Below are 24,166 nucleotides of genomic sequence, written 5' to 3' on the forward strand. Positions count from 1 at the left end.
TCAGAAATACTGGAAGGTGCTCTAGAGCCAAAGCAACACATAATCTGGAACACAGACAAGGATGAAGCTGGTTGAGGTGGAGCCTCCTGTGATGCTTGCGGCAAGGATGAGTTTCTGGAGGAACGATGAGATGGTGCCCTGTGGGAGACTCCAGGGTTTTTCCGGCTTCTTGATCTCATCCACTTGGCTCAGCCTCTACCACCTGGTGCCTTTGTGCTTGACAGGGCAGGGATTTCATCGAAATTCATCTGGAAGAGACAGTGAGACACTGATACCTATTCATGATTTCATCTTGAAAATTCTTTTGAAAATATTCCTCTTCCTTTGCTCTTTTGTGAGTACTCAGGGCAGCAGTGAGCATATTCGGAAGGCAGTGGCTCTTTCCAAAATCCCCAGGGATGTCCAATATTTGCAAAAGGCACAGATGTGCTTCTGACACCATTACACTGGGCAGAGTGGGTTTTGTTCTGTCTTTGGCCATGCAGATGAACCAGGGCTCATTTAAGAGGTCCAACACAAAGATGCTATTAGGGTTTGACCCATTCCAGGTGCTCCTCAGAGCCAGTGTTTGGTGACTTGAGGCTGCTGGCACTCGTACTTGCAGCTCTCTCCAGCTTTTAAAATTTGAATTAGCCTGGAGTTTTCTGTTTCAGGCCAGATTTTTGGTTTGCTTCTCAAAGCAGCCGTGCCTGGAGATTTTCTTTCTAGCCTCTTGTTCCTGAACGATGTGGGTGGTTAGGGGGATTTGCCCTGCCATAAGTGCCCACTGCTCTGGGGTGTCATCTCTCAGCCATGAGGAGTGTCCCAGCAGGAGGAACTGTGGGTCTTTGGGCCTTCTTATGTCAGCCTCAGGTCCAGGGAGAAAAGACAAAAATAAAAAACAAACCAAAACAAAACGACAGACCAAACCCACAAAAACAGCAACAACAAAACCAAAAACCACAAACAAAAAAAAAAAAACCCCAAAAAAACCTAGAGGGAGTTTGGGCGCTGCCTAGGCGAGCCCCACATGGGGCAGGCCGTGCTGGTGCGCGTCCCCAGCCGGTCCGTGCAGCGCCCTGCGAGCAGCGGCGCGTGGCCAGCAGGGGGCGCTGTAGCCGGCACGCCCCTCGCCAGCACGCTGCGCGGTGACGTCAATCGACTGCCCCTGTGCCTTCGCCGAGGAGACCCCGCAGTGAGCTGCCAACGCCCGGCGGAGCGTCCGAGGTGAGAGTGGGGGGGGGGGGGGGGGAGGGGGGCGGAGACGGGACCGGGACCCCCGGCCGAGCACTGGGACCCCCGGGACCACCGACTGGTCCTGATCTCCGCGCAGCACCCATCAAAGGACCCCTGGCGTTCACCTCGGTCGGAGCGCCTGCTGTGCGGGAGCCGCCCTGCCGGGCCCGCTGTGCGGGACCTCCCTGGCAGCCGTCTGCCGGGGGGAAGGGCGGCCTCCTCCCGGTGGGTCCTGGTGGCTGCTGGCGGGCGTTTAGCTTTGTGGGCCTGGTCTGTTGAGACGGTGGGCATGGCCGCCGCTTCTCCTGCTCGCCCTTCCCCCCTTTCCGGGCGGCGGACGGACTGGACCCTCGGAGCAGCGCAGGAAGCGTTCCCGCGGCCATGGCGGGGCCCGCCCGTACTCCCTTGGCCCTGCCCGTCCCAGCCCCGCCCTGCCCGTCCCGGCTCCAGCCGCGGCCCTCCGCGCTCGGTGCAGCCTGGCTACGCCCGGGGCTGTGGGAGAAGCCTCAAGGGGCTATGGGCTGGGAGAGGTGTGCCGTGCCACAGGAGCCCTGAACCGCAGCGGGGTGCGGGTTTGGTGAGGGATTGAGCTTCAGCTATGTGCCCTGCACAGACAGCGCTTAGTCGAGAAGTCGCTGACCCTTCTGGGCATCTCCCTTACGAGCTCCAGTGCTGTCCCACACCTCTCATTACAGCCTAATGCCCCTGGCTGTAGCTGGGGCAGCAACTAACACTACTTCGAGGGTTGGTGTTGACATTTATTTTTCATTCTCCTTGGAAATCTTATAAAATGTATATACTGCAGCAGCATAATGCTTGTCTGTGTTTTAAAGGTCTGTTTTAGTGATCTAGAGTTTAGTTGTGTATCTGTAAGTAGATAGAACTTGCAGTTGGTGACAGCAGTAGGAGACAGTCACAGGGCCAGGTAGCTGTGAACATAACAGCCAACACTGGAAACCTGTGCTTAACAAAGTACATCCTCATGCTCAGGATTCCTGGTGTCCTTTCTGTGTGGATTCTGACCAGGGCAGCCAGAGATCCCTTCTTGACAGCAGCATGAGGAAGAAAAGCTCTGGCGAAGAGGCCATGTTAGATGGCAACTGGGTGATCAGAAGTGGCTTGCTTCGCCTGGCCATCTGTGATTGTCTTTGTCTTGTATTCATCTGTGCTTCTCTCCCAGGGAAGGAGGTGTGGGTTGTTCAAAGTATCGCATTGCAGTGCCCCAAACACTTTTTTTTTTTTTTTTTGGAAGGGGCATTTAAAACCTGGATCAAGGTCTTTGTATTGCTGATTGGGATAACTCCATAAAGCATTACAGCTTCTCTTTTTCAGTAAGCAAATTATATTCGGCTGGTAGTATGTGAGGAAGCTGTTGTAAACTTCCCTTCTGTTGTAAACTTCTGGTTTGTAAACTCTTGTTGTCAATGTAAGGTTCTGAGGAAGATAGTATAGGCAAGTGTGTATTTGAGTCAGGTCTTAGACGTGCATGTAAGGTTTGAATGAGTAAATTGCTGACTGTAAAAATAGTTTGGGATTTAAACAGTTCTCATTTATGCTTCAGTAACAAAAAAAAAAAAAAAGATTTTTAAGTCTGGCAAGGAATAAAAAATTACTGTGGTGCAAGATAAAGCATGTTTTCACTTCAGTAACATATCCTAGGCAGAAATTTTAATCACTAGATTTGCATACTTTGAGCTTGGTTATTCATGACCTGCAACTGATGCTCTGAATTCATTAAGTGCTCTGCTTTAGAATTGTTTGTTTGCCTAAAACTGATGGTCGGGCAGGGGAGTTCGTTATGTTTTTACTGTTTGACTAGAAAAGCTCTGGAAGCTCTAGAGCGTGAAGTACCTAAAAACAACAGTAAACAGAAATGGAGCCCCTGTGAAACTCCCAGGGATTTCTCTTAAAAGTGTGCTGTGGGCTTTCCTTGCTGTAAACCGTGTGTGAGGCTGATGGAAAGTGCAGCGTGAAGCTGGCCACTAATCTTGATGTAAAGTTTCTTTTTGGTTAAAATGCAGCTGTAGTACTAAAATAATTTTCCATGTCTTATGAGCATAGATAGCTGGACCTTTCAATTAAAACCTTTACAGCCGCTCTCTTGTTACCATGTGGGGTTGGTGTAGCTGGGTTCCAACTCTGCTGTTAGCTCCGGAAGACTTGGACAATAAACAAACATGCATCACTACAGCTGAGGTTTATGTAAGATGTTGCAGGTGAGGTGTGTATAATCTGCTTGATGCCCGTGTGAGTGCTCTCAGCTTTTGAAAGTTGTCTGTGGGCTTGTGTGTTTTATCCTGCTCATTCCTCTGCCTGCTCTTTGTGGTCAGCTGAGCTCTCCTGCTGTCCTTTGATTCCACCATGAATTTATGATATGAGTTTCTGGAGCAATAGACAGTTAGGAGGAATTGTAGGGGGTGTAGTTATCCTTGTCCTTTAGGAAAATATTCTTTGCTGAGGAAAGTATGACATCTTTTTTGTTTCAGAAGATGAAAGTTCTGTCAAATCAAATGGAAGTAAAATTGGTTTCTGATGTTTCAGGTAGCAAGAAACCCTCTTTAACTGCTTAGTCTTCTTCCCTGGCTCCTTTCACTCCCTTACATTAAATGTGGGTGAAAGCACCCTTGTTAATATATGACAAATAAAGCAACTTATTGACCAGATAAGATTTTATGCATAATTTTAAAAGAAATTTAAAGTATCTTTACATTTCTGCAGCCTTTCACCATTTAATTATCTGGCTTCCTCCAGACCCTGCACTTTACACTTTAGTAGGTTGTACACTATACAAGCTAAGTGTATATCCATCAGGAAGGACTGCCATTAGGAGTGGTAGGTAAAGAAATCCCTTTCTCCAGAGTTTCTGCAAGGGCTGAAGCCTGGCACAAAAGTTCTCCCTCCCTGAGGATGTCTGGCCACCCCAACATAGTGGTCAGCTGCCTCTTGCAGCCCATGGTGTTGTATGTCAATACCTGAGGTGAGTGACAGGAATGGCATTAAGGCAGGTAATTCCCAGCTTCTTGTGGGGGGTCCTTTAGGTTGCTTTTGAGTGGATGAACTGGGTTTGGTTACCTAGCCCTGAGTGTGCAGAAAACTGCAAACTGTGAGAGCAAGAAGCAGAGTTTATATAATTAATCTTTGTAATCTCCCCTTGGAGTTTCAGAGAATGACTCTGACCTAAAGAGTTGTAAAACTTCAAAATATTAATTGGCCTGTTTTCAGTAGAGCAGCTGTTCTTTCCTTGAGAGTGTTGATTTTTCTTCCAAACAAGGGATATTTTATAAAGAGAAAACAAAGAATTTGTTTTGAAAAGCTTTTAAAAGCTGTTATTCTGTTTTAAGCTCTTGTGCTGCCAGTTCTCCCCATTACTTTAGAGTGTTATGGCATAATTCCAACCAGGAGAGTTGGCCCATGCCCCATTTTCTTGTCTCATGAAAAAATACAGAAGCTTTTTTAATAAAGTAACATGGGGGTTTCCTTGGGGCCTTTGTCTGGAGAGGTACTACCCGTCTCCTGTAGGTACTTCCAGCTACATTTTTGCCAGGTTGTCCATGTCTGTGATGAGATTGTGTGGGATCCGCATGTGTTTTCCAGCATAGACCAAACTCTGGCAGGTGAAGGTTTTCACCAAGCTGAGGTGTTAGAGCAAGCCTTAGGCTGCTGTGGATTGGGACCGGTAGAGACCCTGGGGAATCTGTAGAGGATTGATGTGGCATGTGTTGCTAGACTCACAGCAGTAGCTGAGACTGCCAGAATTGTCTTGCTGTGGAACAAGCTGGTTTGAATTGCTCAGCTCTTCTCAAGTTGAAGGATGCTGTGCTATGTTTCTGGCCAATGATGAGTGTTCTGTTTGGGGAAATAATGACAAGAATGCTCCCGCAGCTTTGCATGCAAGTCAGGAAGGCCTCTGCCACTCTATGAGCTGGACGACTGTGTGCAACAAAGAGTGGCTGGAGAACAGCTGAATGCTGAGGGGCTTGTGGGGGGCCTGGATCTGATGGCATCGGTGTGTTTGAGCAGTTACCTTGAGTTCAGTGGTACTTTGGGATTTAGTGCACGTGAGGTGTTGCTGAGTCTCCCGTGTCCTGGAATGCTGTTACTTTTTTGTGAGCGTCTTGTGCATTTGGCAAACTGCCAGTTGCCCAGCAGGCCCTTGGTCCTGAGGAGAGGGCTGCTGGGGCTCGTCTTGGGCTGGGTGAAGTGGGGTGGTTCCAGCTGCTCTGGTTCCTTCTGTTGCTTAGGTGAATGAAGGGCAGCTCCCCTGCTGCTGTCATGGCATTGGTGAGCCTTCCAGCTACTTTATTTTAACAGTGATCCAGGATAGCTCAGTATCTGGAAAAAGTTGCTTTTGCAGTGTTTTTTAATCAGGCTTTATCTTTGGAGTCTTCAAACAGCATGTTGGTACACAGCCTGAGCTATTCTCCCTGAACACAGCACGTCTTCCTGGGAACTTTCTGTTTGTGTGGATGGAGGACCTGCAGCTGTACTGTTCCCTGAGCATAACAGGGGTAAGCAGGATGTGCTGCAGTGTGCAAGACAGGGTGCTTCTCATGAAGGAAAACATGCCTCAAAACAGAGGAACTTCTCCTAATATCTTTTCTACCTCTGTTGAATGTAGCTGGCCAGGGGAAAGTGGGGGGAACCATCAGGGCCATGTGGGCCTTGGTTGGATGCTGTGTTCAAATAAGCTGTGTAGGGTGCAGCTTGTATTTTTAAATATTATCAGTATGCAATTAAGTTAGTGAAAATAGGGGTTTTTAAGTGGTAGCAAAATATTGAACGGGATTTTGTTGCATGGTTGAGGAATACAGCCTCCTGTATTCCAGCCTCCTGTATGTAGAGGGTGAAAGTGAAGAGTAATAAGATTAAAATGCCTTTGGCAGAAAAGGACTTAATGTAACCCCACACACTTCCCAGTGCTTCATCTGGGGCAGGTTTTTCCAGTGATGATGCTACTTTTGACAGTGTAACCTTAACCAGAGTGATAATGGGAAAGTTGTCACTTTTTTCTGTGGAGTTTGTGTTCAGTTGAAGGTGGTTGGTTGGAGCCTTGAAGTGGGATAGTGGGCAGTACCTGTGGCTAAGGAGGTGCAGACACAGCTGCTCTGCAGTGTAACTGATATGGCAGCAGAGCCTGCTGAGTCACACTGTCTAGCTGGTCAGCTTTCTTGTTTTGAATTTAGGGCTAAAATGGGATGGCATGTTTTTCCTCTTCTTTGTTTTGAAGTTGCAAAACTTGGAATGTGTGTTACGGTGCTGCTGGTAGTTTGAGCTCAAGATATTCAAATTCCCCTGCCCAGCTGTCTTCACTTCCTGTTTTGTGTGTTTGTACCAGGCGGTTGTGAGGAGTCTTTAGGAAGATGTGCAGAGTAGCTCTCAAATATTACAGAATTAGAGAGAGAAAATTGCATTAAGTATAGAAAATATACAAACAGCAGGGTCCCTTCCAACTCAGCATATTCTGTTCTATTCTGTGATAGCTCTATGATAATTACATTTTGAGATGAGATCTCTTATTGCTTCTTTGGCAGTTCATAGTAATTTGTCCAGAAATGGGACTTCAAACCTGCTGGGGTATACGGGCTCTGTTGAGTCCCTTAATCTGCAGATTAATGGATGCTTGAGGACCTCAGACACGTGCTTTATCTCCCAACAGGGATTCCCGTGATGATAGCAAACTTTGTGTGTTTCAAGAACAACAGGAACCTGTGAGATAAATCAGGGCTGTCATGGTATTGATCCAGCTCTGTTGGTGATGGTGATCCTGTGGCTCTTCCCATGCTTGTTTTTGTGTGCCTGCCCACAAATTTCTCATGCTGAATCCAACACCAGATTGAGACTGTTGATGTGAGCAGGCATGTAGAATGGAGCCCAGCAGTATGCTCTGCTGCTGTTGGTCTCTTCAGCTTCAGATAAAAACCCACCCATTGCAGATCCAGGTCTTTCCCTGAATTCTTGTATTTATCTTGACAAAGCTTCTAGTGCAACTGAAGTTTTGTGCCTCTGTCTTATAATTAGACACGCTTATAAAGTAAACAGCAACACTGCTTTTTGGAGACAGAATTTGTATTCTGCAGGGAGAACTGGTAGTGTTTAAAGGATTGTGTCTGATCTGTTAGTTAAGCCCAAAACAGTGTTTAAAGCAGGATAGCCTTTTCAAGATCCTGAACTGATGGAGTACAAGATTGTGTCTGAAGTCTGTCCCTTGTGCTTTTGCAGGTTTTAGCTTGGACTTCATGATTTGCCTTGTTCTAGAGGAGTGGAACACCAATACCGTGCTGGTTTGTAGTTCAACAGCTGCTTTAAGCCTCACCTAAGAAACTAAAGACCCGGGTGATAAGCTTGATTTGGAACCTCTGGGAACAAGTGTGTTTGTGTATAGAGATTGTCTGCATCAGCCTAAGCTCTGGGCAGGATGGGCAGTTGCACTTGGGCAGTAATTTAGAACCTAATATATTCTTTTATGTGTCATTTGCCACCTTACTAGCATAGAAGTGGCAGATGTGTTTAGTTCTGGGGTGAGATCTTCATGAAGAAGATGATTCCTAGCAAGGTGGAAGGTGGGCTTTGGGCTGGAGGATTTTGTGTTTGTAGATGGTTGCTGTGCTCATGTGCAGAGGAGAATTCTGGCCATGATGATACTACTCTTAAAACCAGTTTTGCTTTCTGTGCCGGTTCGTCCTTCTGTAGTTAACTCTTAATCAGAGAGTGGCTTCTGTTTGTGTTTTACATCGCAGGTTTGTGACTCTACCAAGAGGTCCAAGGTCTTCTCCCTGTGTGGTTGGCATCTGAGCTCATGTGGTCCCTTCCGTAGTGGCTTGGGATCTCTGCAGAGAAACAGCGTGTTGTATGTGGTGACCTTTGTCATGTAGTGTTTGTAATATAGGCATAGAGTGCCTCCTCCATGTAATGCTGGTAGGTATCTCTGGTGAGGCAAATCAGGTTGCTGGGATTGTAGCAGCCAAGTACCTCACCTTCGTGCCCCCGTGACTGGAAGAGATTTGTCACTTTGAAAAGCAAAAGTGTTTGTAGTAAGGCTAGAAGAGGTGGCTGAGGGTATGGACCTTGAAATGGATTAGATTAATTTGGGAAGAAATTATCAAATACAAAGGAGGACTTTATTTAGAACTGTGTGGTTTTATAGGATATGAAACGGAACTACCATGGCAGGGCAAAAGTAGTTACTTGAGATCATGAATAAAATCCTGTGAATATTGTTCCTGTCAGTGTGGACGCCTGAGTGCTTTGAGTTGGATGAATAAACTGTTAACAGTAAAATGACATTGGATGGGGGGAAAAAAATAAATCTTAGTTTTCAGAAATGGCTGCTTGTTTTCTTTGAATGAGGAGCAGGTGCCCAAAAAGGATCTGGAAGCTGTGGTGGACTGGTTTAGGTTCAACTCTTATGCTAACGGTGTATCCCAGAGAGCACCAAAAATTGGTTCTTAGTTGGCAGTTCCTTGCAGTGAGCCAAAGTAGCCAGTCGATGAAATGGCAGCAGTTTCAGTCCTGCCTGATAGAGGAAGTGGTGGTGCTGCTGAGGCAGGAAGCGAGTGCAGGACACGCAGACAGATCTGACAGCACAGTTTCCTTTAGCTGGGAGAATGTGCACATTTTAACGTGAAAACAAACTTCAGTAACTTAAAAGTTAGAGAAATTTTGACAAGATTGAAGGCTTGTGATTTCTTCTTCAGATTACATGTGAAGCAGGAGTGAAGGTGAGATCGTGCAGATTCTTAACTCTGGGTTTAGTAGGGAGCACTGATTATGTACAAAACCCCATAAACTTTCACTTAATTATCCAGTTAATAGTGCACATGGCTACTGGAACGGATTGGAGCTATTCTTAAGTTAGAGAAAGTTTGTGAAAGCCAAGTGTGCCCTAGTACTGCCATGTTTCATATGCTTGCCTTTAGGATAGGAAAGTCAGACTTGCACAGGAGGTGCAAGTGTGTTTGGGATGGTATGGCTAGTGCTTAGTCAGTGGGAACCTGCCATAGGTACTGTGGATTTCTTCAGCCTCTTTTGATCGGTCAGTGTCTTGGTGCTTGAACAGGCCTGTGTCACCAAAGTACATCCTTCCTGAATTTCCTTTGCTCCAGGAAGGATTACCGAGCTCCAGAATGTCCTGCTGGAGACTTCAGTTCCTTGTTTGTTGTATCACTCACATCTCTGTTAACCCTTCTGGAATTAACCCTAAATGCAGATCAGCTGTCTTCCACAAAAATGTAATTGAGCTTTAAAGCAAAATTCTGTGAAATGGGCCTATGAATTTGACAGAGTTTACATGGCTGTGTAATCCAGAGTTTCCGGATGCCAGATCCCAGTTCTCTAGGACAGTGTTGAATTCTCTGAAATCCTGCTGTTGTGGTCACATGCTGAGCAGGTTAAAATCCAACAAATACTGCAAGTATTTAACTGCAGTTAACTACTGCAAGTAGTTAACATGTACTTTACTGAATTGCTGAAAGTTTTGATTACACTACAGAGAGGCTTGAAGGGATCAAATCAGTGCAATGCTCTTGTTTCTTTTTTTTTTTTTTTTTTTGTATTTTTAATATATGTTTTTAAGAAGTCTTCAGAGCTCCTTGAACAGAACAAAGTCATATTGACCTGCATTGCATTCCTAGTCTTTATCAGCTCTCCTGTCTGGGCTTGGCCGGATGGCACACAATTACATGGCTCAAAATCCACTCACTGCCCTCAGGCTGGGATGACTTCAGTGCTTTCTAGTCTCTTTCAATTCCTTTAGATATTTAAAACTGCTAGGAGTGCTCTCTCTGCTGGGTGTTGTAAGTACAGACTCCCTTTTAGTAGGTGGTGACTTCTGGGGGGCAACAAGTACAAAGCCTCTGTAACTTCTTTGTTTCTATTTTCCTTGTCGTTGCACTCTGGGGATGAGTTATTCTGTGGTTAATCTCAAATTGGATTAAATTACTTTTGAACCACAAGTCAATGATTTTTGTATCATTAAAGCTATTCCTATGGAAGGGGAGGTCCTGGGATAGTTAATCTAAGCTCCTTAGAAATGAGCTTGTTTTCAGCTGTGATCTGTGGACTTCTTACAAGTGCAAAACATTAGCTCATCCAGCTAGTTTGCCGCTGCTAAGACTTTGGAGGCCTGTGCTGAACACTATTTGAAACTTACACTATCTTATTTCAGTATTTAAGCATGAAGTTATACATCCATTTAAAAAATGTGGGGGGAATCTCTTTACCTAAGGAATGTGCTCAAATTTTTGTTTCTTTTAATGTGTAATTTTGAAGTGTCTAATTGTGGTGGGGGCAACCAGAACTGAACAACTCGTGTGAGAGCAGTGGTACTTGCTGGTTTCATAGAGAATTTCCAGTGATCCAGTTCAATTGTTTTCTTGGTAAATGCTGTTAGTTTTGTGTTTTAGAAAGGAGGAAAAAAACAAAAAAGAAAACAGCCCTGCCCGGGCTTTTCCAGACCCCTGTTGCGCCATTCAGATTCTGCTTCAGGCTCCAGACAAGGCTTTGGGTTATTTGCTCTCTGTTTTGTTCCCACTGCCAGAAAACTGAAAGAATCAGGTCACCTGGTAGAAGATGGTAGTGCGTGCTGCCTCACCCCGTGCAGTGGTGTGTGTGTTTGAGTTGTGTGTTTGAGTCATTTGTCTGCACCACACCAGTGCTTTGCTTCAGGAGGGAATTGGAGGTGGAGAGAGAATAAATGAACAGTGCTCCTGTAGATGCTCTTGATTTACAGTGCTTATGTTTCTTCAAGAGACACTGTGTGGATAGGGCTGATAGCTCACTGGCAGAGTTGGAGCTGTGGTAGGCATAATATGAGATGTGTGCAGCTGGTGCTGTGTCAGCCCCAGACTCTGACATGAGCCCTTGCCAAAGAACAACATCTTCTCTCCCAGTGTCAGTGTGGGGATTTGCCTGTGTCCAAGGATAGGGAAGAAGCAAAGGCTTGCAGCACACTCTGTGACCTTTATAGTACTGTGGCTTGCTTGATACTCTCTGGAGTAATGAGCTTTAAATGTTTTTTCTTTTTACAAAGGTGTATGTGACTTTTTTTGGTAATACCCAAAATCTCGGTTTATGGAGAGTCATGGATTGGTCTGTTGCAGTGAGCACAGGGAATGCTTCAGAGCCAGGATTTTATCTCTAGTGTACTTTCTGGGCTCTGGACAGGTGGTCTGAAGCAGGTGTGTAACCTGCAAATTACAGGTAGAACAGGAAGGGAGGATTACAGCATGGAGGAGTTCTGGTCTGCCAAGGGGAGAGCTGCGTGGAAAGAGTGCTTCTCTAAAGGTTTGACTGTAAGTGCTGTTGTATGAGAGGGATGTTCATCCACTTGTGCCAGTCCTGGGGTAAGCAAGGACAGCTGGAGCAGGGGTTCTAGGGACTGGCTGGGTAGTGTAACAGATTCGAGTGGAAATAGAAAAACATATGAGGAGTGGCTGGGAAACCCAGTCTGGAGATTTGTTTTGTACTTCATTTACTGACTCTGAGAAGAATACTTGGAGGCTGCAGCTTACCCACATTGAGCAGTGGCAGACCCGAATGCTTTGGGCTTTGCCCAAACTGAAAGGTAGATGGTGGAATTGTATTGCCTATGTGAGCGGGGCATACTGCTGACTGTGTCTGGGATTAGCTGGAATGCACTTGGGTTCATTTGCCTGAGTTTTGGCATGTTTTCCTTTTGAAATCACCGTAATGAGTGGCTCATCCCTTTGCACCTTTTCTCTGAGCATGAAGGCTTTCTTAATATGGGCCTGAGCTGTGCTGCTCCACTGCCTGCTTTCTGTCTGGTTGTTTTTTTTTTTTCCTTCTGAAATGGGACTTTCTCTGGGATCAATCAGTGCTGACAGCATGGCAAGGCAGAACTGTGGGAGCTCTTTGCAACTGAGGCAATATTGAATAATAGTACTTGGATGTAAACAGTTGAACTGGCCTGAATACAGAAGATGTCTTTTGAAATGTAAATAGTTGCTTTTTCCTTCTGAGTAAATATGTGTTTGCTTCAGGGCCAAATTGCAGAGCTTTTTCTTGTATTAATGAAGGGCCTGTTGATATGTCTGCCCAGTGCATCCTTCTGGATGTCTGCTGGGAAACTGAGATCTGCATTAATCAGTAGATTCTATTGATATTGAAATGGGGCACTGGTGGCAACACCTGATGCTTACACACATGATTTATTATCTCTGTGCTTGCTGAAAGAAGAATTATAGATGAAGATGGCAGTGTGAGTGCCTGGTGTACCAGGTGCTCGCTGATGGCCTGCCCTGAGAATCTTTGCTGCCATTTCCTAAAACTGCTTGTGGTTTTGTCCAGGTCTTGTGGGAATGGTTGTAGCTAGTATTCACGTACAAGTACTGTTCTTAAGGACTTATGAGGATGTTTATTATGAAGGTAGCTGTCTTTCTTGAAATCTTAGAGCAGCCCTGTGGTATCTAAAGAAGAGCTGGGGGTGGTATGTTTCTTTTGAGTCCCTAGCAGTTTCCTTTCCTTGCAGGCATGGTGGCGTGATATACAGTATCAAATCATGTTGCTGGTTGTGACTAAAGCCTGAAAAATCTGGATTTGCGCTGTACTTTATTTTCATTACTGAAAGAAGTGAAATCCCCAGGAAGTGACCAAATGCATAGTTCAGGAGGGATTGATTTAGATTTTTTAATACAGTTACCCTGACTTGCAGTCACCCAAACCTGAAAGCCATGCCAGCATCCTTGCTTGCTAAAGCTTTGCTGTTCTGTGATGGCAGATTTGCTGCTTGCAATACCTCCTGCTCCCCCCTCAGGACTTTACAGAGACTTTGCAGCAAGTGTTTGTTGCTGTAAATAAAAGTGTTTTGGATGATATTATGCTGACAGTCAGTGAGAGCTTTGCCACTTATTTCCTGGGTCAGGATTTCACACATCTGTGTGGAGGCATGACCAGAGGCCTGGTACACCTCTAGTTAAAGTAATACACAAAAGAAAGACGGCTGTGCAACACTGGAGGTAGCCAGCAAGTGTTTGGAGGAGATATTGGTGATGCATACTGGTGTAGTTCATGTACTAAAGTTTTTGCTGAGACTGTGTTGGAGTAATTGGGTGTATTTGGATTTTGTGATGTCTGAAGAGATCCCATCTACTTGGGATCTGAATGCCCTGCTGAGCTCAGTGCTGTTAACACTTCACAGTGGGCATAAAGGTATGTGTTAACTAGTAACTTTAAGCAGAAAATTGTAAAATTATGCTTAGGTCTTAAAAAAGGCAGGGAGAGAAGAAAATAATCATGTTTGTTTCTGTCTGTACATGTTAATTTCTATTCCATAAACACTTCTGGTGTGTCTCACGCTGAGCTGCTCTTCAGAGGGAACTCTCTGGAAGGCAGGTGTGTTCCTGAGCAGCTCTCAAGACCAGAGCTTACGCTTCCAGCTTCCAGTGCATCTGAGGCTAGATACTTCCATGTGTAAAAATCGAGTCTGGAGAAGCCAAAAGATGTTTTTGCCCACCTCTCTGTAACTAGGCAAAAATTCTTCCACTTATGAATGTGAGCTGCTTTGTGTGTGTGGTGGAGGAAAAGGATCTACTCATTTAGGAATGTCACATTTTCATATCTCACATGTGCTGTTAGTGGTTTGGGCTCCTGTCAAAGGTGATGTGCATGACTATCTAGTGCATGTGGGAAATATCTAAATATATGTATCTTTTTTTTTCTTCTAGGTTCTCTTTGGAGTTGATATTCTAGTAGATTTCAGCAATGCAGACGATCAAGTGTGTAGTAGTGGGTGATGGTGCTGTTGGTAAAACCTGTCTCTTAATTTCTTATACAACAAATAAATTCCCATCGGAATACGTACCAACGGTAAGTGTGAGAATAGCTCAAATTGTTCTTTGGGCTTGTTGGGGCAGGGTAGCATGAGTTCTCTTTCGAACTAACCTTGATGGCATGCATGCCCTAATACGTGTTCTTATAGCCTCTTGGAGACTGACTAATACAGCATGGAAAAGTGAGAATCAGTCTGATACCATGCTGCTGCCTTCCATATGTTACTTGGTAGTGCTAGTCAGTTCACCTGTATATGGTCAGTTCTTGCTTCTTGACTTCTGTGCAGAATCTGCATTTTCTTTGTGGATGGATTCTGTGAGTGAGATAAGCAGTGTGAACAACTGCAGATCAGTGGAGAGTAAGCAGTAGGAACACTTGCTCTCCTCATTGTGCTCTCACTTCCTGCTACATCTTTGTTTTTAGGGAAGGGAGTGTTTCATATTGCTAGAATAGTCAGTGACTACAGTTAACATTTTCTGAGGCTCATTTTTCTCACCCTCATTATGGAGGGTGATTGGTCAACTTCAGCTAAGTATGAGAAGTGTGTTAGGATGCAGTCACATTCTTTTGTACTTTCAAATGTATGCATAGTCCTTAACTACATTGAAGTAACTGCTTTGAGTTTCACAGGCTCAGTTTTCTGAAATACTGAGTCCCTTGATTTATCCAAAGTTCAAGTTGAGAGGAGTTTGCCTGTGAGGCATGTGCACAGTCTTCCTGTTAGAAAAGTGCTTTTCTACTTAATATTGCATCTGCAGATCATTGTACTGCCACTGAGGTGGGTCAGTTTTTAGTGAGGTTGCTGCAAGAGACTGGCAGCTGGATGCTCTTTTTACTAATTTTCTCTGTTATGGACCAAAAAGGCCATTTTCTATTAATAGACAAGTTGAAGAGTTTATCTATGTATCCCAAACAAATTTGGATGTGGAAATGCATCCCAGAGAACGTCTGCCAGTGAAAGGGTTGGTAATATTCTCTGTGTTACAAAGTAATTCAGAAGACCAGGTAGCTCTGCCTGATAGTGCTTTCAGAATAGGACTTTACGAAAATGTCTTCTCTTTGTGGGAAAGAAGTTGCAGTAAACATAATCACGTCTTTTTCAAATACTGGCTTTATAGGCTATCCAGAATTTTTCAGCTTGCCAGATACGAGATTTGTCCTGGGTAGGACAGACTTCCACAAAATAAAAATGTTTATCTTAAGTTGTAGATCAGGAGCTGAATGTGAAAGGACTCCCAAACCTCATAGTGTTCAGGATAGAGGCAGTGGCCGCTAGTGGGAACTTGTGGATTGTGCTGTAGGCGCGGAGACCCGGGATCAGCCTCTCTCATGGGCTCTGTTATGGATTGGTAGAGAAGTGGCATTTGAAACTGTTTTGCCATTCTTAAGTTTTTCAGTGGCGTCAGATATCTTGATGTGGTGCTTGTAGGGCAGCTATGTTCTGTGCTGAACCTGTGAAAGTCTGCTTGTCCTATTTAAGCTGTTCTTTATAGGCAAGGCAAAATGAAATTGATCAGTGAGTTCAGCAGTGAGTGTTTCTATAGTTATCCCTTAAGGGAAGTGATTAAGCTGAAATGTTATAATCTTAAAATCTATGTTTTGAAAGCCTTCAAGTTGGTCTCCTGTCCTGCACACAGTAGTACTAGCTGTAAATCTCTGGTAGCAAGGAATGTGGAAAATGTGCCAAAAGGTTAGTTGCCAGTGAAGTGTGTTCAAGGTGTGCTAAGGCTTCTCTGTAGTGCCTTTTAAATCTACCTCATGTTTCCAAAATGTTGTTTACCTCTGAACTTCATCGCTTGAGGAACTCACTGTTCTGGAGATATGAGAGGCCCATTCCTAATTCTGTGAACAGCCTAGAGGCATACTTCAGACTCTGGAAACTGGTACGTCACCTCTGATATTCCAGCTAATGCTTCTAGTAATAAATGTACAGAGAAATAGAATGGATACTTCTGTTCTTGTGCAGTGGCCTGGCCACAGTATGGATGGAGAGCACACTATTTCAGTCCAATAGATAGTTCTGTTCAGTTGGCGCTGTGTTTTGCAATCCTTTCTCTTCATGGAGGATATATCCCAGTGGAAGATGGGTTTCATGGTGGTACTGCATGTAGTTTGTAACCTGTATGTTTTTGATGTTGCCATTCTCAAAAATCAAGGCAGTGAGGGGCACATCTTTGGAAAGGCACTGGCAATGTTTGGGTTGTGATGGCTCAAGTGTGAGTCCTTTTCCATGAGAGCTCATGCCAGTTGCTGCAGTGGGCTGTCTGGCATTGGCAGGAACTACTTTGGGCTCTGTTTTTTAGCCATTTTGTCACAACTGAGGATGAAATTGTCTGTGAATTGTACTATGAGTCTATAGTTGCCTGGTTCCTATGAAGGCCAGCCTTGCAACCCTGGCCTTCTTAGGGCTCTACCCCAAACATTTCAATAGAAGCTGTACCTTACTACAGAAATTGAAATTAAAACAATCCCATTTTGCAGGTAGGGAGCTTTAAAAACAAAAAAAAAGATGAGAAAGGAGGCCTGCTAATTGACCTGAAAGGGCAGCTACAGGTTGTAGCTGAACAAAAACGGGGGGGATATTGCTCGGGGATTGAGCTGCTGACCATCTTCTGACATGTGGAAGAGGAAATGCTCTCACCTTCATCACTCTGGTTCCTTGTTCTGTTCCGAGGAACAGAGGAGTCCTCATTCTGATAAGTCTTTTGGGGTCTTGAAGCAGTACAGTCATGGGATGTTGAATGTGCCCTGTGAAAATACTTTTAATCATCCCTCAGCCTCAAGGTGTGATTTGGAGCTAGACCCTTTCTTGTGTGTTCGGTAAGGCAAATCCAGTGCAGTGTGTGGTGGATTGGGTTGCAGGTAGTGGGGATGAGTGGTGATGTCTCTTGCAGTGCTTTAAAATCTTGAATGTGCTAATTCAAAATAGTGTGAGAAGTTAATTTCTGCTTCTGGATGATGTTTTGGGGATATGCAATGTGCAATGGCTGTAGTTGCTTTCTCAGTCATTGTAAATTGTGAGAAGCTGAAAAAATTAGGATAGTCTTTAATCAGGGCAGTCAGGTAGGAAGGAGACATCTGAACTCTGGGGAGTGCATCTTCGAAGTGCAGTCTCACTGCTCTTACTTAAATGTTTGTTGTTTTTTCTTTTTCCAAGGACCTAAGCTCTTACTATATTAACAACAGATGCATGTGACTACTTGTTTTCCACATCCCTCCCTGCTCACTTCTATGAAAAGCCTTTGAGGTGGCTGCTGACAGCTTTCCTTTTGGGATTTACTTCAGCTGTGAGACCTACTCAGGCTGCAGTTCTGTGAGGAAGCAGAATTTCCTCATCATTCTTTGAGATCCTGACTGGCCCCAAGTGACCATGCTGCAACTTGCAGGGGCAGGTGGTGGGTTTTTTTTTTTTTTTTTTTGCAGTGGGGAGGATCTTTTGCCATAGGTAGTTTCTGCAGTACTGTCTGTTGTGGTTCCAAAGATAACATCATTATTGAAATGAAGGATGCTGACCTCAGACAGTGCTCTCCTGAGTGGGTGGGTGTAGGAGTTGAGCTTTTGGATAGGCCCTTGTACAGTTTTACTGTAAACCACTTAGTGGGTGAAACACTTGGTAGTGCTGGTTTTAATCTGTGCAATGTCCTGGAGGGCAGTGCTATTGTACCAGGTGCTGTTGCAGAGGCAGTAGAACTTGGTATCTGGAGTCAGTCTCCTTTTAGATTGGATTTGACACAGCCTGATTTTTTTGATCAAAGATGGAGGATAAATCACTCTTGAAAGGATGGAACTCTATTATAGAGTTCCCTGGATACTCAGAAATATGTACTTCAGAGGATTTAGGTACTGTGAGATGCAGCCCCATCACTGTGTGCCTTTGAATGGCAGGGCTGACTTTACCTGTTCTGTCCTTGTGAGGATGTGTTTACTGTGTCTAAGACTAACATTGAAGTTTAGAATTTCTGTGGCAGCATGGGAAACCTCCTTTGCAGTAACAGGCAAACACTGTTGTAGGTGTTTTACTCAGTGGTTTTTACCATGTGCTATTCAGTGGTGTACCTTATATGCCTTTGCTTGACTATGTCATGGAAACAGCTGGAGTATCACTATTACATGCAGAATTGTTCTGTTAATGGTATTAGTGGTGATAGCACTGTAAGCCTCATTGTTCTGTTTTCCTGTAGAGGTGTCTCTTATTCAAATCAGGTGTGCTCTGGCAAAGTGGGTAGGATGATGGTTTGAGAGTCATGTCTCCTTGAAACATGTGTCTCTTTTCTTGCCAGGTTTTCGATAACTATGCTGTAACAGTGATGATTGGAGGAGAGCCTTACACTCTTGGCCTCTTTGATACTGCAGGTGAGAAACCAAGTGTTTGTGTCATTGTACTTTACCAGGATTTACCTGAGGTCATGTTGAACATGAAGACATACAGTTGGGGTTTTTTTGTTGAGTTTTTCTTTTAATAGAAGGGGAAAATCTCTTGATTCTGTCAAGACAGAATGAGTAATATTAGAACCTCTTAAATGCGTTGTATGTCTCTGCATCCTTAATGTGGATGCAGTCAGGTTGTGTATTTCATAAGCCCTCTCACTGCTTGCTTTTAAAAATTAAAAATCTGCTGGCCTTTTGTTTAAGCTGCATCTCAGTTTTAGCCTGGAGAAATGTGCAGTGATGAAACAGCTAAACATTGCTTTGCATGTGTGAAAAGAAATGGTACAAGCTGGTTCAGCTGCTGGATACTCAGTCCCTACCACCTAATAATACTGAAGTGATGTGGCAGCAACTGGTATTGTAAACTCTTCTTCAAAAGAGCCTTTCGGGAGCGCTTAGTTCATAAGCTTTAATCTAAAATTGTCTGATATAATCTGCTTCCAGCTGTGTTCTTACGTGCGTCATTAGTGTCTAATTTGATTAATGAAACAATCTTAAGTTTCCAGTTAAACCCTATAGCTGTTAAAGAAACTTTCCTTTTTGGCCATCCGGTCACATTTCACCACTTGAGCTGGGACTGAAGCCTGTTCATAGTGGCAACTCCAGTGACCCAGTGGGGCCTCACTTGATTCTCAGTGTGCACCACACTCCACAGTCAGATGAGGTCCCCTTACTGCCTCAGCCCCAGGTTTCCCATAGATGTCTCAGGCATCCAGAGCCTTTAAATTTAATTGTGGTGCAAAAACAAAATAACAGCTTGAGCTAGTGCTTCTGGGAAGAGACCCTGAACAAAGCAAACCATGGGATTTTGTATCCCTCACAGTGTGTGTTTGAAAGTCTGGGAGCTTCCAGCTGAGTCCTTGGCTCCTGCTGTATCTCTGAATGTGCATCAGCTGGCTGTGCTACAGGTCCCTGAGCCCATCGTTGTGCAGAGGGTCAGTGCCAGCTCCTCTGGAGCTCCTGGACACCCAGAGCTCAACCTGCAGCTGGCACTGTGTCTGTATCTTGAGCTGTCTGTACTGAACATATTCCTCAGCATGGCTTCACTTAGCTCTCCGTGTTCTCCTCCCGAATGTGGATTTGTGTTTCCATTATTGTAAGCTCCCTAGTTCATGGATGAGAAGTTAGGTGGAAAAGAGACTACTTCCTGACACATGTTGTGTGGTCTGCTGTAGGGATCTTGGTGGTCCTACAGCAGTTCTAGCATTGCATGGTCCCTGGGTGGGGAGTCCTTCTCTGCCTGTTTTCTGGCTGAGGGCTCAGACCTCTGAGAAGTGTTGTGTGTGTAGTTACACACATTTTCTATTATCAACATGAGCAGTGATGCAACTAGTAGTTTTGAAAATGACTAATGCATGTTGACTCTGTGCACTTGTGAATGTAAAGGCTTTCTTTCCACAGCTGGACTGTTGGGGGGAAAGTATGTATTCTTAATGGTTGCCTGCTTTTTCTAAATTGCAGCCAGCATAGGTGACAAAATTTAGCGATGAAGCACCTATTGCTAGTTCTCAGATTAAAACCCAGGTCTTTGTTTTGAGCTTGTACTTCAAAGATAGACTTTTGGAGAAGTCTGTTAATTGCAACATGATATTTTAGATTTAGATTAGATGCTAGGAAGAAATTCTTCCCTGTGAGGATGGTGAGGCCATGGCACAGGTTGCCCAGAGAAGCTGTGGCTGCCCCTGGATCCCTGGAAGTGTCCAAGGCCAGGTTGACCGGGGCTTGGAGCAACCTGATCCTAGTGGAAGGTGTCCCTGCCCATAGCAGGTGGTTGGAATGAGATGAGCTTCAAAATTCTTTCCACCGCAAACCATACTGAGACTATGATTCTGTTCAGTGCTCACTCCTCTCTGTTCAGCCAAGCACAGTAGACAGGATGGAATGTCTAGATTTCCATCTTCAAACTGTAGGTCTTCTCCATTGAGGTATCCTAGCTGTTGTGTCAGCTTCTTCAAGATTTTGTAGGTCTTTGTCCTGTATAATGAGTGAGACAGCATTAGTTGGAATCTGAGACATCTTAAACAAGTGTTTTGGATTTTGTTGCCGGTAAGTGCAGCAGCTTCAGTGCCAAATTTGGTTTCTAAAAGCAGTGCTGCTGAATTGGGCAGGAGGAGGTTTAAGAATGAAATTGAACAGTCAGGCTGGTGGATCAGTGCTAATGGTGCCTTGCAGAGACTGTGTGCCCATAGGGACTCAAAGGGAGGAGGCTGGCTTCTTCCAAAGCACATTCCATGCTCGGACTTTGGTGAAGTTTTAGGGGTATACTGCTGGGTGGCCTGGTCGCAGTTATGTGTACCAGCAACATTCTTCTCCTCATGCCTGGAGACACTTCACTGAGTGCTCACAGGGTAAGTCAGAACAAAACTATTTTTTTCTCCCTTCCTAAGAGAAGGGGATTTTTTGCAGGGTAATGAAATTTTATGGCATAATACTTGTAATGAATGATCATCTATAACCGGATCGATGTTCTGCAACTTTCCTTCATAACTGAAGAGAGTGTTATGCAATCCGAGGGTGTTTGATCTCAAAATGTATTGGAGGCTTCCCAGCTTTCCTGTGACTTTCAGCAGCTCACTGTTACGTAGCAACTGATTGAATTCTGGATTTGAAACATAGATTTTTTCAAATGTTTGAGTTCACTATGTGCTTGGCTCTTTGCTTAAGAGTTAGAATTAGTCGCGGCAATGTTATTGTGATGAAATGTGCATTCTGGCTCCCTGTAAAGGGCAGGATTTTGTTGTCTGGGTCTAATACAGTGTTAATTTCCTCCTCTCTAGGTCAGGAAGACTATGATAGATTACGACCCCTCAGCTATCCACAGACAGATGTATTTCTGGTCTGCTTCTCAGTGGTCTCTCCTTCTTCATTTGAAAATGTGAAGGAAAAGGTTGGTTGAACTCTGCATGAAAACGGAGCTGCTGAAGTATGTCAGGAGTTATCTTAGGTGGTTAGTAACAAGTGCTGTGTCTCTTCTGTCTTTAGTGGGTACCTGAAATTACTCACCATTGTCCAAAGACTCCTTTTCTGCTTGTTGGGACCCAGATTGATTTAAGAGATGATCCCTCAACAATTGAGAAACTTGCCAAGAACAAGCAGAAGCCCATAACTCCAGAGACTGCTGAAAAGCTGGCCCGGGACCTGAAGGCTGTAAAATACGTGGAATGCTCTGCACTTACGCAGGTAAGGGTTGGTCTTTGACCATTTTTGCTTGCTTTTATTCCATACTTTTTTTCAGTTCCAGGGAAAAACATCTCAGTGTGGATGTGAAAGGATGTAAGCTCTGTTTCTGCTGTTTACAGTGTAGCTTTCTCTTTGTCGTTTTGTTCTAAGGCACAGAGAGTTGGCAGTGGTACAAAGAAAATCAGCCTGTGTGGTTTAAGCCTAGTGTGGGTGATGGAGGAGGGTGTACTTACTGTGTTTGCTTCTGTGCTGGAGAAAAATAACTGTTGATAACTTAGAAGGTACATGATGGACAATAATTGGGTTGGGACACAGAGTGACACTGCTGAAACAAACAGACAAAGAAAAAAATGCCTCTCATTAAAGTTAATGCTGGTACTTTGAAGACTGGAAACCTTCATAGTTGAGAGCTGCCTTCTCTTCCTGTGCAGTTGGTGGTGAGCTGTTTCCTGCATCCTTCCTCCAGATAGAAGTTTTGTTAAAACAGAAAGTAACAGTTAAATAGTTCTTAAGATAGTTCTTACATCATGTTTATAACTTGTGAATGTGAGTTAAAAGCCAACTAAAGTAGCTGATTTGAGGGCAAGAAACTCAATTATCTTTTCCCTTTCAGTTAGGAATACTAGCGTGGGTGCCATTTTTTGGCTAGCTGACCTGTTGCCTTGACTTTGGTTGCTCTGGGAACGTAATCCTAGGTTCTTACTCTTGCAGAATTGACTGTAACACTCTGAACAGCTTCCTTAATGCTGGTCTGTAAAGAACTTGTTCATCTCTGATGTGCATGGAACCAGGGGTGCACAGTATCAAGCCCCTCACTCTTTCCAGTTATGTTGTTCATTCATCTCCTTGAGCACAAAGCTATTACCAAACTTCACAAATCCTGAAGTTCTATTTACTTGCCCCTTTTTCCCAGATTGCATGTTTACTCTTCCATTTAAAATTCTCAGGCTTTTTTTGTAACAAAGATTTGCCTGGGTGTCTCCTGTGAAGGAAGTGGCTTTGCTGGAGTTGTGCAGGACGCTGGCACTGGAGGTGGTGTGGTGAGGCATGTTGCTGTTCATCCTGGGAATCCCTGATCAAAAGGTGGTCTTGGCCATGCTTCCTAACTGCCCACAGGCAAGCTGAGGGCTGTTTATGCTTGAGCTGTAGTTTTTCTTGGATCTGTTCAGCCCCAAAATACTGTTTTAGATGGTGTCTGGCACAGCCTGAATGCTGCTGCTAACTAGGTTGTAGAACCAGCTAGTTGGGTAAATACCTGCCAGGACCTTTGTCCTGTATTGCTCTCTTAGACCCTTTCTTCTGTAGCTTTGGACTTGCTTTGATCTTGAGCTTGTGTCTGCTCAAATTGCATGGAATAATTTAGAATTACCAGAGCAAGAGCTGATACAACAAAAAATGTTGGTGTTTGTCCATTCTATCTATTTCCCGATAGACTAATCTGTATCTGTTGCAGTGAACAACTTTATGCACTTGGAAGCTCAGCCTGAATTTTCTTCCAGAGCGTTAGTTCTTGTGTACCAAGTGATCATTTTAGCAGTCAGGAGTGACCTGGGAGGAGGATTCAGAAGCCTTCTCACCTGGACAACTAGTCAGTTTGCATCTGCTCCATTTTTCTCCCTTCATTTGTTATTGACTCACCAAACATTTTTCCTGGGTCTGTAGCTGGTGAACAGCAGTGTAACTGATCTGCAAAGGGTTGTGTGGAGCTCCTGCAGTGATCTCACTGGCAGCTTGCTGAACACAGAAGGCAGCTGCTTCCCTGGCCTGGAGGGTTATTTTCTTACCTGCAAGGCGATGCTATAGTAGCTGATTTTAGCTGAAGTGAGACTCAACTGGGTATTCAGTCTCTCTTTGCCTTGGATAATGTCTGTGCAGTTCACTTCAGCAGTGCAGGGTGGTTTTTTTCTTCCCAACTAATTTACAAATTACTTTGACACCACAGTAGCTAATACTCATAGAATCATGGAGCTGACATTATTTGTTTCTGTACTTTGTGAGTCATGAGAGGTTGAGTTTTTGAGTTTTTTCTGTAAAGACAGAGTATCTTCTCCCCAGGTTTTGATAACTGCTCTATTGGAGACCCAGTTCTAACCCCCTTTCCTCAAAAATGCCTTTTTGTGATGAAGGCATTTTCAGTGTCTGTCTCCAGCCTTGCTTTACAAAATTGCCCAGTGCTACTGTTCCAAGTAGGTGAGGCGTTGCTGTTAGGAAGGGGTGACTGACAGATTGCAACTACAGTGATTGTTGCTTCTGTTACTCTTGGGTACAAGTGTCTGCACTTTCTGAAGCCCAATCCTAGTACTTCCCACCAGAGAGAATGCTGAATTTGGTTTCTTTTTCCTCCTGCTGGTGGGTTGCCAGTTTTGACACAAATACATAAAGTGCTTTAAGCTGTCCATAAACAGAGGAAGCCTGATCTCAGCCTGTTTCCAGTGTAACACAAAAGTCATTATTTTAACAGGCCTGTGTGCCTGTGGTATTGAACACAATTTCTTCCCTTCATGTTGTTACTCTTGGTCATCCAGGCTTTTAACCCTGGTTCATTTTCATCACAATT

At 44.3% G+C, this 24,166-nt stretch overlaps 1 protein-coding gene and 1 long non-coding RNA gene across 3 annotated transcripts in view; one reads left to right on the forward strand and one right to left on the reverse strand.

The window, feature by feature from the left end:
- Positions 1 to 1,635, reverse strand: LOC132337643 (uncharacterized). Its single transcript, XR_009489232.1, has 2 exons — positions 1,341 to 1,635; positions 1 to 248 (listed from the first exon to the last, which is right to left on the reverse strand). It is a non-coding gene; the product is annotated as an uncharacterized LOC132337643 (long non-coding RNA).
- The window catches only part of CDC42 (cell division cycle 42), a 27,582-nt gene continuing 4,471 nt past the window's right edge, over positions 1,056 to 24,166 (forward strand). For both annotated transcript variants that reach the window (XM_059866394.1, XM_059866395.1), the window contains exons 1-5: positions 1,056 to 1,206; positions 13,896 to 14,037; positions 18,282 to 18,354; positions 21,207 to 21,316; positions 21,412 to 21,609. In XM_059866394.1, coding sequence (XP_059722377.1) covers positions 13,933 to 14,037; positions 18,282 to 18,354; positions 21,207 to 21,316; positions 21,412 to 21,609 — 486 coding nt within the window. In that variant the 5' untranslated portion in view covers positions 1,056 to 1,206; positions 13,896 to 13,932. The remainder of the gene's footprint in view (positions 1,207 to 13,895; positions 14,038 to 18,281; positions 18,355 to 21,206; positions 21,317 to 21,411; positions 21,610 to 24,166) is intronic.

This window comes from Haemorhous mexicanus, chromosome 23 (genome assembly GCF_027477595.1).
Source record: "Haemorhous mexicanus isolate bHaeMex1 chromosome 23, bHaeMex1.pri, whole genome shotgun sequence".
NCBI classification, from domain to species: Eukaryota; Metazoa; Chordata; class Aves; order Passeriformes; family Fringillidae; genus Haemorhous; species Haemorhous mexicanus.